Source organism: Choloepus didactylus, chromosome 1 (genome assembly GCF_015220235.1).
Source record: "Choloepus didactylus isolate mChoDid1 chromosome 1, mChoDid1.pri, whole genome shotgun sequence".
Classification (NCBI taxonomy): Eukaryota; Metazoa; Chordata; class Mammalia; order Pilosa; family Megalonychidae; genus Choloepus; species Choloepus didactylus.
In genome coordinates this window covers 182706834-182720657 of record NC_051307.1, presented here as the reverse complement: position 1 = coordinate 182720657, position 13824 = coordinate 182706834, and the positions used below count along the sequence as shown (strand labels likewise).

At 38.7% G+C, this 13824-nt stretch overlaps 1 protein-coding gene across 5 annotated transcripts in view; it reads right to left on the bottom strand.

The window, feature by feature from the left end:
• TGFBR2 (transforming growth factor beta receptor 2) overlaps positions 1 to 13824 on the bottom strand; it is a 97027-nt gene that overhangs the window by 78809 nt on the left and 4394 nt on the right. For 3 of the 5 annotated variants that reach the window (XR_005218392.1, XR_005218396.1, XM_037846434.1), the window contains exon 2: positions 4361 to 4435. The exons of 1 other annotated variant lie outside the window; for it this stretch is intronic. Coding sequence is in view for 1 of the 4 variants with exons in the window: in XM_037846434.1 (XP_037702362.1) it covers positions 4361 to 4435 (75 nt within the window). In the remaining 3 variants the exon portion in view is untranslated. Of the gene's footprint in view, positions 1 to 4360; positions 4436 to 10795; positions 11097 to 13824 lie in introns of those variants that run through there. One more of the 5 variants, XR_005218397.1, reaches the window with a different exon arrangement.

The window sequence follows — 13824 nt, the reverse complement described above, 5'->3', positions numbered from 1 at the left end:
AAGCATTTCCATAATTATCAGAATATCATGTACCAGTACCGAAAGAGCCTATAATTTCAAACTACAGGAATGGAGGGGTACAAACAATTTAATCTGCCCACTATGATTAAAGATATTAAGAAATAACTCGAGTGTGCCTCTTTGAAGGACTTGAAAAGGGGAATTTTAGAGATGCTCTATAACTGTTCTGTCCAATACGGTAGCCAACAGACATATGTGACTATTTAAATTTAAATTAATTGAAATAAAATATTTTAAATTCATTTCCTTAGTAATACCTGCCACATTTCAAGTACTCTATCGTGATTAGTGGTTAGCACATTGGACAGCACAGACATAGGACATTTCCTGGCAGAAAGTTCTATTTAACAGCTCTGCTCTCTAAAATGACTACATCATTTGTCCTAATATCATCATGCAGAATATGAGGCAGGACACTCTTTAAATGTCGAGTTCCTTTGCTATTTGCAACCTTCTTCACTCTGATGAATTCCTTGTGGTGGTTTATAAACATCATCCAACGATCCCCCACCCTCTCCTGTCTCAAGCCCATTAAAATGGCATTAGATGTAATAAAACTATCCCACTGTGGTTCCAAATGACATTCTAGATTCACTGAAATTCCAAAACTAGGATATCTGAGATAGGAACATATCAGGTAAGTGTCTATGAGAGGGTCCCACGAAGGGGGTTAAAAAGGCACTCTGAAATTAATTGGTTTCCTTTTCTTTTTCTTTCCACACCTTGGTCCAGAAGAGACAGCAGGCTCTCTTGTGTAGAGTGAGGTCTAGAAAGAACCTCAGATAAGCTGGGAGATACAGAAGGTTCTGGGATGCTAAAGAGCTTCCCCTTATATCTTTTTAAGTGAGATGAAGGAACTATTATTTTAAGACATCATCATCAAGTGCTGACACCAACGTGGGATCAGAATCCAGGAGGCCTGGGTCTCCCCGACACACTGGAGAGGCAAGAAGGTTGAGATGGGCATGAGGAGAAAAAATGAAAGGGATTCACTACTCTCGCAATACATATTGCTGGTCAAACAATGGTTTTATTATGCATATGTTATTATTTATTCTCCTCCTTATAATTTTTCAGTGACTCAGAGAATTAAGCCTAACGTATGTTACCTGGCATTTAAAGCCATCATAATCTGATTACCTTTCTGCCAAATAACCCCCTTTTCAGAAACCCTTCCGTTAATTTTTTCTGCCTTCCTCATCCCCAGCATTTTGACCTCCCCACAAGATCATCCAGGGGGACTACAAAGCCAAGGAGATTGTCCCAATACAGCCTGCCCAGACCCTGGAAAGACTTCAGTGCCTACACTATCAGCTGGAAGGTCTACACGACCAGGAAAGAAGCTCAGAGAATGGTGTCTCCAATGACATCTGAGTGTACAACACTGCGCATGAGAAGAGGTCCAAGGTGTCCTGTGCTGATTGTCTGCTTTAGCCATGGTTTGGACGAGCTGGAGAACTGCCTCTGCATGGTGGGTGAGCACACATTCCTGGCAGGCATCTTCCCAGCCTCTCCTGTTTCCTTGAAGCAATTGGAGAAGTATGACCCGGATGCTAACAAGTGGACAATGGTGTCCCAATGAATCCAGCGCAGCCTTTCAGACCCTGGTCACCTGTTACCTCCTTTGGAAAGTTGTCCTTACCACCCACCTCCAACCCACAGTGCTCTGCCTCCTTTGGCCTTGATTTTAAACCACTTTTATTGTGCTGTAGCCTTTTATGTGGACCTGTATTTACCATGAATCTGCAGGTGAGTTTCTAGCAGTAAAGGGATTTTGGTTGTCCCATAGCTTACTCCCAAAACCTTGTTCATATTTGTTACACTAGATTTAAAGTCAGTAAGCAGGAGTTTTTAAATCCAGTAACTGGTACCTTTTCACTGTGGAGCATCGCGTAAGTCCCTTGTCCTCTCTGCTACAGTTTCCTCATTTGTAACCTAGCTCAGTTGGGTTAGATCACTGTTTCTCAACCTGGATTTCTCATTAGAATCATCTGGCAAACTTGTAAAACAAAACTGAAGTTCTGAGACAGGCTGCACTGTGGACGAACCTTGAAAACATTACAGTGAATGAAATAAGCAAGTCACATAAGGACAAACACTGCATGATTTCACTTATATGAAAAGTCTAGGAATAGCAAATTTGTAGAGGTTACCAGAGAATGAAGGGAGAAGGGGGAGCTGTTGCTTGGTGGACATGGAGTGTTTGTAAATTTTGGAAACTTTTAAATAATAATAATAATTAAAAAAATCAAAAAGGACAAAATTGATGCCTGGGCCCCCTACCCCAGGGCAAATGTATCAGAACTTCTGGGGATTTGGCTCAGGTACCATTACTGTTTTAAAGCTCCCCAAATGATTCTAATTGAAACCAGAGTTGATAAAATAAATACAGTGTATGTAAGAATTTATTCTATATGGAATGGAGAACTCAATAGGAACAAATATAACATTTAGAGAAGGGGGACATGGCAGTACCGGATAAAGGTGGGTGGGCAGGCTTACAAGCAGATGCTTCCCAATTTTGCCTCAAGCTGGCTGCTCAGAAAATTGCAAAATGCATTATAACAGAATCTCATTATTAATGTATACAGGTAGGGTCAAGCCCAACTCAGATAATGTTCTTATGTGACTCACACTCTAATAATGTTCTGGGGATGAGGCAGGGATCATAAACATAATTGCCCCCAAGGCACTTTGCTGCCATTGTATAAATTCTTCCTGGAAGATCATTCTTAGATTAAATTTTAAGTAGAAATTTCACAAGTTCATATCTTTTTAAAGGGTGAAAATCTTTTGCCAATCACCAAGAGAAAAATAAAGCTTAAAGAAGATCTGTTTGAAAGACCTGAAGAGCAGCTTTCCTGAGAAAGCTGAATTTCTAAAGTATTTTGACCCCACAAGGCACCCTGAATGATAAATTCAAGGAAACCAAGGTGAGAAAGCTTATTTCCCTTAAGATAATCTAGAAAAGGAGTTAATATGGTAAATAGTTCCTTAGATAGGAGTTAACCCCTGTCAATAGGTTTTCCCATCAGAAAATCACAACGCTAAATACAAATACAAATAACACAAACAAGATAACTTTTAACTCAATATATTCCTACAATTTAATATCTCTTCCTTGTCTGTTTTCTCCATTAAACATATATCTCTATATATTTATATAGACAGATAGAGCACCATTTATATACCAATCTGAATTAGGACCATTTCTAAAATGTTTGAAACTTGAATTTTTTCTTGGTACAATTTTATTTGCCTTAACAGGAACCAGCATGCAAAAATTATAAATTTTTAAAAGATTACATAAAAGGTATTATTACAGAAGATTTGCTATGGAATCCTTTTCAAAAAGAAAATTCCATAAAAAGGGAAAAGTGGAATCTATTAGAGGTTGAAGAGTATCTCTCAAATTATCATATAAATTCAGAAACCGGGTCAATGTTTAATGAAATTCATCTTTGTGGAAAATCTTCACAGCTGAGTATGGCTCAGAATGACCCTCGGTCCCAAGTCCACTGGAAAAATCATCTTAATGAACACTGGTGGAAAAGAAGAGAAAAAGGTCCACAGTATAGAGTGGGAACTGAATTAATGAATATCCTTAACCAAAATCAAGTAGAACTACCTCATGACTCAACTTCCCTTTTTATGTTGTGGGAAAAATAACATATAGAGAGGTCAAGTTGCAGAAAAATAGGAATATAAATGAGCTTTGTGTACTGGCAAACACCAGAAGCAGTATTTGCTGTTTCTAATCAAGATAATTTTTATCAAGCCCTTTGAGAATTCCACTTAAGTAGTTCCATGCCTGTATGGTGAAAAACGAGTCCTTCCTATGTAAAGATGCCCATATCCCTGATTATCTTAAGCACCCAGAAGCTCTGGTGAAGAGCAAAACCACAGGACTGTAGCAACTGGAGTAGCCTTTTATAAATGGCAACATTTGTCTACTGACAATTGTGACATAACCATCTAGAAGGCAGACCAGATGATGTTTAAAAGAGAAGCTGTCTCCATAAGAAAAAGGAAAAAGAAAAATGACTCATTACACAGTTTGAACTCTAGTAAGACTGGTGGACAAAACCTTTAAAGAAGTGTGTCTTGGAAGGGGAAATTCTCCAGTCCTAACAATGGCTTTTAATGTGAGCTTTTCCAGGCAAAGAATAAGGCTCCTGAGATCAACCCTTCTGTCTCTTCTTCTATACTTTGGTTACAAAATTATGAAAATATGCTGGAACCACAGTCTTATATTAGATTTGCTTACAAATTAAACAGGAAGGGAACATGATGACTAAAAATGATAATATAATAAAAAGATAAACCCATGATACTTTACAATGTCTCAGTGGATGGATGGTCCTATTACAGCTTGGGCAGATGGTTTCATTTCTCTGGACCTCCATTTCCACATCTGTAAAACAGGATCATTATACCCATCTCAGAGGGCTGTTTCAAAAATTAAAAAATAACATGCAAGTGAAACCGTTTTACAAATTTAAAAGTAAGGGATTATTAGAAGATTATTTTAGCTGGGTATGATCAATATGTTTTCTTCAAAGTTATCAAACTAGACTTTTTTTTTCACTAGTGCCTATTTCCCATATGCCTCAGTGAAAATAAAATTATTTATCACTACTCTTACCCACTTTCACGGTACAAGTTTTTGTCTCCATGTGCAAGTAGGAAAATGGCTGTTTGCAAGATTTTTTTTTTTTTTTTTTTTTTTGCTTTTACTATTCATTTAGCAGCTGCTTTAACAATGAAAGACAGCTTATATGTTTCAAGTGGGCATGCACCAAAGAGAGCTGTGGAAAGAAATGGTGCTAAAAGTAGGACCTTCTGCTGCAGCCTTGTTCACCACTGGTTAAGCCCACACAAGTCCCTAAGTGAACTGAGGTTTAAGCAGCTGCTTTCAACCAACACTGTCACCTCCTGGCTACTCTAATCCCTCTGTTTCCTTATAACTTCTTGACATTTCAGTTTAGAGAACACACGAGGAAGAGTAAGGTGGGAAAGTGATTTAAGAAAAGCGACACTGGATCAATCAGACTTTCCCAAGATTTTCAGGGACTCACTCCAAAGCCACTCTTGACCATAAATTTTATTAAAGTATTGATCACAACAAAAACAGTAACTGTATTCAAGGTCAAGTATTGTCTTTGGCTTCCTTTCCCAGAACTTCTTAAAGTCTGAATAAAGATACAAAGAAAAAAACTGTTTTGACTAGCAAAACTTGAGTAAAATAAACATCTAATATTTAGTCAAATTGCTTTTATGTAAAAGAAATTATACCTTGAGGAGAACCGAGCCAACAGGTAGTAACATGGCACAGAGGGGGTTAAAATTAATTGTAGCCACAACAGTTATTCAAGAAGTTATAATGAACTGTTAAGAAACCTTATTCCCTCCTGTGCACTCAAGATTCCATAGGCATCTCATTAACAAAACTGGTTAACATGCAACACTCTAAGTTTATGAAAATGCTTTGTAAAGTGCTGAATAGATGTTAGGGATTATTTAATTATCACAAACATTCTTACCAACATCAACATCAAATTCTTGGAAGATAACTCTTTGTGGTGGTTTTGAAAAAGCAGTCAATGGAATCCCGTTCAAAGAATTCTATTTCAACTGTTCCCAATAATTGCCAGAAAATATTAAGACATAACATTCTTATTTCATATCCCATAGGTAGACAGGACATTCTTAGTCCATGTCTGTGCCAGTTTGACTGTATTATGTCCCCCAAACACCATTATCTTTGATGTAATCTTGTGTGGGCAGACCTATCAGTGTTAATTAGATTATAATTCTTTGAGTGTTTCCATGGAGATGTGCCCTACCCAACTGTAGGTGATGACTCTGATTGGATCATTTCAATGGAGGTGTTACTCCACCCATTCAGGGTGGATCTAAATTAAATCACTGGAGCCATATAAATGAGGTGGCAAACAGAAGGGACTCAGTGCAGCTGTGAGTGACATTTTGAAGAGGAGCTACAGTCAAGAGGGACATTTCGAGGAATGCACAGAAGCTGAGAGAGTAGCTGCAGATGAGAGACAGTTTGAAGACGGCCATTAAAAGCAGACTATTGCTCCAGAGAAGCTAAGAGAAGACAAACGCCACAAGAGCAACCGAGAGTGACATTTTTGAGGAACTGCAGTCTAGAGAGGAATGTCCTGGGAGAAAGCCATTTTGAACCCAGAACTTTGGAGCAGATGCCAGCCACATGCCTTCCCAGCTAACAGAAGTTTTCCAGACACCACTGGCCATCCTCCAGTGAAGGTACCCGATTGTTGATGTGTTACCTTTGACACTTCAGGGCCTTAAGACTGTATAACTGGGTAACCAAATAAACCCCCTTTTATAAAAGCCAATCCATCTCTGGTGTTTTCCATTCTGGCAGCATTAGCAAACCAGAACGATGTGTATATAATATTATGAAGTCAGTGGTGCCTCCATGATTTCCAAAGAGAAGGCTCCAGAATTCCAAGGGTGCAGATCATGAAAGGAAGTGGAAGATTTCCATGAAGCTCTGTTTGCATGGGAAACACACTACTGTTAGTGGCTAGATAAACTGCATGTTTATTCAGGGTTGCTTTGCAGGTAGCTGATGGAGACTAGGGTAAAGGAGAGGGCTACAGACCTGCAAGACCCTTCTTTTCTAAGCTCCCATTGAAAGAATATTTCATATTTAATTCTACATAGAACATGCCATTTTAATAGGGCTTTCCAAAAGGTGCAACAGGGATCATATGGAATGCTTGTTCTCAACCAGCAAGAGTGCCTTTGGGCATTCTCCACTGCATCAAGACCCTGCCAGCTTCCCCTTCCCAACCATCTCAATGAGAGGAGATAACCTATGATTCATAAAAATGAAAGGCAGGAAGCAGCAACAATCTGTCCTGAGTCAGACAGTATAATTGAGTTTATGAGCTTTTCTGACCTCTAAAGTCATAATGCATTGGGGCCCTCTACAAAAGATTAACACATGAGAGGATAAATGAATCAAAGGCAGTCTGTGACGGATGGAAAAACAACAGCCCTCAACTCCCATGACCACAGCTCCCCCAAATTCAGAGAAACTAAGCACTGCAAAGAGAGCAAAGCTCCACTGTACAGAGCAAATTACCAACAGCAGATCAATCGAGAATTACCACAAGCCTACAGTTCTCTCAAATGATAATACAGGTAGCTACATACATCAAAGTTAGTGACACACTGAGTGGTAAGAAGGTAAGCAGTCTCTCTCTCTCTCTCTCTCTCTCTCTCTCTGTCATAGACATACACACACACACACACACACACACACACACACACACACACACACACAGAGTTATCTCCAGTCTTGGAACTACAGAGCAACAACCTTTTAATGAGAACATATGCAGGGTGCTGGGGAAGAATCAGAAATTTCTCCTTCAAAGAGTTTTCACTCTAGTAAGGGAGTTAAACACACACAGATAATCACAGGTAGCTTTGTGAACAAAGCCATGTGAGTGAGCAAGACCTGATAAAGATGCTGTGAGAAGAGAAGGAGGGATAGTAACAGAAGACCCAATCGAAGAAGTGGCATTCAAATTAGGGTTTATTTTAAAGGGTGGAGGTATTTTTGGTGTTGGGCATGAGGACAGAACAGGCAAATCTGGGGGAGGAAAATGGACATATACTAGGAAATAAAGCAAAAGGATGTGTGAGGAAGCCTGTTCTAGTGGAGCCAGGGCCTGAAGCATACAGAGAGATAGAATGGGCAGTGGTGGAGACGCTTGACTGCACCCATGCACACACACACCAAACCAGCCCTGAGTCCCACCTACATGCAAGGCACTATCTTAGGAGCCACAGATACCGATGTACCCTTTGAACTCAAGGAAGAAGCCAGGACCATGAAATCACCAAGAATCCATGGAAGGTTTTTTTTTTTTTTCTTCTTAAGCAGGGAGCCACATATTCAAAATGATGCCCAGAGATAACATATAACATGGCAACATACGTGGGTTGAAGAGATAAGAAACAAGGGAAGTCCACAGGCAGAAACCAGTTAGGAAATTCTTACAGATCACAGAAAATAAGAGTTCAGACTTGCATTCTGATAGCATAATTTAAGAGCAAAAATGAAACCAAACGGTTATGTATTTCACGTAACTAGGTTCCTGTTGTAAATAAATATCTGATTAAGATGTTCTAGATATTAACATTCAAAAATCATTCTGATGAATAAGTTGCGATTTGGTGCAACAGGAAGCAACATGAAATATAAGCTGCAATGGAAAGCTTTTCTTTTTTGCCAAGGGAAGTTCAGATGTCAAAAGCAAAGGAACAAAGGCAGGCAATGAAATTATTTGGAACAATTGGAAAGTACTTGTGAGAACTGGTTATTGTGGCCACATGTTACCAAAGGGTATCAGTGATGGACAGGGACCTATAATTCTAGAGGACAAAAGTAACTGAGGTGCAAATAACTGCCTCATATGAATAATTACAGAAGCCAATCAATGAAACAGCTAATAGCAGTGTTCACAGAACAGTCTAAACTAATGTTGAGAGAGTCAAGAAACATTTAGTGAGTCCTCACCGAGCATCGACCAAGTAAGTTTCTCATGACCAAGGGGGGAGATTTTAAAAAATGTTGAAGAGTAGAATCACTTCTTGAAAACACCTAAGTCACTAAGTCATTAACTTATTGGGTATATACATTGCATAGAGCCACGTGCTACATATTTTAAGAAATAAGAAGGTATAATAGTTCCAGAATTAATCAAGGCCCAGATATGTCAAGGAGGTCTGTGGTTAAGTGCCTAATGAGGTAAACATGATTTACTTCGTGAGTTCAGAGGAGTAAAGGATCCTTGGGTTCTACAGTTCATGGTTAAGGGTCAACAGGCAGAGGAAAGATCCATGAAGGATGCTTTGGGGCAGCAACGGGTTAAAAACTGCAACTCATTTCAGTGGCTTGCCACCAGCATGCTCTCTCTTCTGCTAGCCTTAGGATGTTAGTTACAATTAAAACAGGCCTTATAGCTTGGGAGGAGTTAAAAGACTCAAAAATAGAAGCAAGCATTCCTTCAATTCACCTCTTCCTGACAGAAACAAGTCTGGCCTGATCCACTCAAATCACTGCAGGCCATTTGCATGGAAAAATGCTTTAATGCTATTAGAACATTGCTTCTCAAACTTCAACAGGCACACGAATTGAATGCAGATCTTATAAAAATGCAGATTATGATGCAGGTCTGGGGCAGGGCCCAAGATTCTGCATTTCCAATAAATTTGTGGTGATACTAATGCTGCTCTCCAGACCACCTTTTGAATAGCAGTGTGGTGGTTAGGTTCATGTGCCAACTTGGTCAGGTGATGGTGCCCAGTTGTCTGGTCAAGCAAGCACTGACCTAACCCATACTGTAATACATTTGTAGCTGGTTAATAAACCAGAAGGCTGGTTTATTAAATCATCAATCAACTGATTACATTTCTGGTTGATTATATCAACGAAGGGAGTGTCTTCCACAATGAGAGAATTCAATCAGCTGGATTTGATCCAATCAGCTGAAGACTTTTAAGGGAGAAGAGAGAGAGCTTTCACTTCTTCTTCAGCCAGCTATCCTCTCCCGGGGAGTTCACTGAAGGTACTCATCTGAATGCTGGCTCGTAGCCTTTCCTATGGAACTTCTGTTCTTCAACCAGCCAGCCTCTCCTGGGTAGTTCATCAAATACCTTCATCAGAATTATGGCCTGCCCTATGGAATTTGGACTGGTGCATCTCCACAGTTGCCTGAGACACTTTTATGAAACTCATATTTACAGCTATCTCTTGTTGGTTCTGTTTCCCTAAAGAACCCCGCCTAATACAAGCAGCAAGGTATTAAAACATCGTTAGTTGCTGTTATGAGGGGATGATGGAAAAAACCATCATTTTCAGGGTCAGAATGTTCAGCTCATGACTCGAGGACTTAAAATAGCTGGGCCTCAATGCGGATTGTAACTCATGAAATCTAAATGTTCAGAGAAGAAAGAGGCTCCTGAAGGAGTGGGAAAGAAGAAGGAGAAGGGCCCCAAGATGGAGGTGATGGAGAACAGAAGTTTGCAACAAAAGAAGGGACTGGCCCATTGCTCATTAGAATAAATAAATGAAAAGACTGGCAACAAAAAATAAGATTAATTATAATAGAAGTTAAAAGAATAAAAAGTGAGATGATGAGAAATTATTTTACAAAAATATAATTTTAGGTATTCCAGAAAAGTGAATGCAAAACATGTTACTATTGGGGGTGTGAATTTTTTTTCACATATTTGAAAGATGAATGATACCATATTGCCTTTTTTCACCCAACACTATGGGTTTTAGAGGACAAAACCTGATTGAGATGTGTAGTAATGAAAGAGTAACTTAAAACAGTAAAGGATTCCTCCTCTGTGCGACTATAACGAAACGCAATTATGTTACCAGCAGCTACTCCCCTGCCTAAAACAGCAGTCTGAAAACTGCCAATCTGTAGCAAATTCTGTCTTTTCTGAGAATATTTTAAGAAAAGTGGTGAAGACATCTTTGAAAGGCAACAGAACACTAATTATATCCAGACAAGTTTCCCTTCTTTTCAAAAAGAACATAGAAGCTCCTTTAGGGCTTTATTTCTTTTCCTAGATATAACAAAGCAAATATGGCAAACTTTTATAATTTTACATCTTAAGAACAACCCTGGTAAACACCTTTATTAATTCAGGGAAATGGCAAATGAAAATGGCATAATTAACCAAAGAAAAATGATAGTACCTCCAAAACCAAGTAAGTTTTTTCTTCGTAAGAAGGAGTGTGTTCTAGCTGAAGTAAACATGCTATTTAGTCAGGATGTATGCTCAGACACCTGCGGTAGGAGATTTTCAAAATAATTTTTTTTGCTTTCTTCTTCTTCTTTTTTTAATAGCGGTCGTCTCCAATGGACTCCAAATGATATATGTGATATTTGTCAATTCTGACAAATTTTCTATTCTTATTAGTTAAGGACTATGCAAAGTTTCTTAATCAACTTCGATGATTTCCTCTGCTAACTTATAGAATGAAACTTTTCAGAATAGAAAAGAATTGAAAAACTCATCTTGTCCAATTCTTTTCACTGTACATAGAAGGAAAATGAGATCCTGAGGGACAAAGAGACTTAACCTGGTCACCAGACATGAGGATTACAGTATATTGTGCTTTAGTCTTCACCAGCTCTCTCCAAGCCAGAGTCTTTCTTAATCTCAACGTAAGGGTCATGTCTAGGTTACCTTTCATTCAAGATCAACATTTTGTGGCAATTATATCTTTGCAACTTCTTTTCACATGAGTTCTCTAAACTAGGAAAATGATGAAGGGTTTGGCTAAATCTGAAAAAAAAAAAAAAAAGATTTGGCTTGGTGATGTAACATTGCAGATGTTAGTCTCTGTTTATAATCGAGGGGGCATTTTTTACTTCCTAAGCCATCAAGCAAATCCTACCATTAGGTATAGACCCAGGGCTTGTGAAGGCTGAAGGTTATAAATTTCAGAGCACTATGTAAGAAAACAAATACAAAATTATGCCTAGAAATATAGGTATGAAAGTGAATATTTATTTAGACTTAAAAATGGCAGCATAACAAGTTACAAATTTTTAAAAACTGCAAATACCACAAATATAAAATTTTTTTAAAACCAAGTATGTGTATTAATTAACTGCCTGGCACACTTCTGAAATATTTTTCCAACTCTTTTACTGCATATTCTTGATCACCTCTTCCAGTGATATTTTGCAATATTCTCTACAGAGAGAACAGAAAAACAATTTAGTCTTTCCTCTAGCACAGTTGATCAGAATTTACAATTTATTATTGAATAATTTGTTAAAGTTTCTTTCAGGTTCATAACACATTATAGGTATTGGCATGTAAGTTTTTTTAGATTGTATCCAAATTTGGGAAAACCTCTATTGAGTTTCTCAAGAAGCTCTAAGATTTGGGGCATTTCAAATTTTCTTAAATATTCTTCAACTGGATGACATTCATTAACCACATTGCCAGGACCCCTTCCAGGGAGAGGCCTGGAAGTCCAGGTTTCATTTGTTTCATGGTAAATGTGGATTGAGGTACCATCAGATTTCCTCTACATGTTTGATGTATCCTTGAACTCCCCCACTCCTTCCAAATAAACTGCCTATTTTCCTCAGAATGCCTAAACTCCTTGATGGTATAAATGTTCCATGATTCAGCCAAGACTCTATCATTTGATGTATATACTTCTTTTCCCACTGACAAATGAGATTTGAATCTCACCAGTCTTAGACTCTTGCCCTGCAGCTAAATCTATTCTGAGGATCTATAGTTCTGACCCTGTAAAGAACACAGATGCTAGAGAACACTTAAGAACTTAAAGGTCTGTAATCAAGAGGCCATGTGTTAACCACACCCAAAGAGACAGGTGCTCCATGTTGGGTGCTGAGATCTAAAAAGCTGATCACCTACAAGTTTTCAAATTAGTTGACTTCCAAAGCTAAACCATCCTTCTCCTTTAGTCATGTTGGATAAATCCAGCTCCTCCTGCCTTCACCAGAAGTTGTTTGAGGCCTGTACAAGATGATGGTCTTAGTGCCCAGAATTGGGTGTTGACAAGACACATCTTTGAAAACAGTGCATGTCCAACTGCTGTAAAAGGTCACATCATGGGATGCCCACTACGAGTCTCACCATTAAGACACTATTATCAGACTAGAAACAGTAGAATTTTCTCATGCAAAGAAACCTTATCCTATCTTGATTTCTTTTAGTGGAAAGATGATCAGGAAGGAGACAGATCATGCAAACCAATGAAATCAACTAAGTCAGGAGCATTGGGTTGATGATATAAAAAGTCAGATGATAAGTTTCTCCTCTCTCTTACTTGACATACTTTTACCCCCTCCTCAAATCCCCTAACACACAGGTGCACACACATCCCCACTCCATGAAACACAGCCTAGAAGACTGCAAGCAGGACAAGCTTTGAATGCACACGCACCGCCACAAACTAAAGAGGCAAACCTCAAGTGACCTCAAGCAGACTCTATTTTCCCCATTTATAAAATAAAGATGATAAAACTTATCTTGTCAGTTTCTTTTGAAGATTAAGTAAGTAATGTCAAGTAGCTGGCTCAGAATAGATTCTCAATAAATGCTAGCTCTTTCTCCCTCTCTCCCTTCACACTACTTCTCCCTGAGCTAAGCCAATTTGCCTGCACAGTATTCCACACCCTTCTGATGTGCCAGGCAAAGAAGTATAGTAAACATTATCTTGCTCCAGTTGGAAGCAACAAGTGAGATGTTACAAGGAAAGGAGGAGGTGCAAAATAAGCAGTGTGCATTCTTGCTGCTAATGCTTATCTGCTAAGACACTTCCACTGAAAATCATAACTTAAATCCGCTGCAGCCATATAGGAGGATCTGAAGGGCAAAGGCTAACAAAGTGGTAGAGTTGCTCTTCTATGTGGAAATCGGCTAAATAACGACATGCTGTAGCCAGGAAGCATGTTTCCTCTGCAGCTTATTTTAAACTGCTTTGGTGGTTTGCATCAGACCTAAATAATACCCACACTGCTGTTCAGCAGACAGTGGCTGCTATGGGACCACATTTCCCTTAGATCAATTCTGCTTCACTGCTTATAGATCAAAACATAAAACCCTGATGAGAAAAAAGAAACTTGTAATCTAAATTTAGATTTTAGCATTTCATTTTAATGAAAGAGTCCTTTCGACTACACTCTAGGAAAAAAGAAAAGAATTCTGTATTTACTGGATAATTTCTTCAATGAA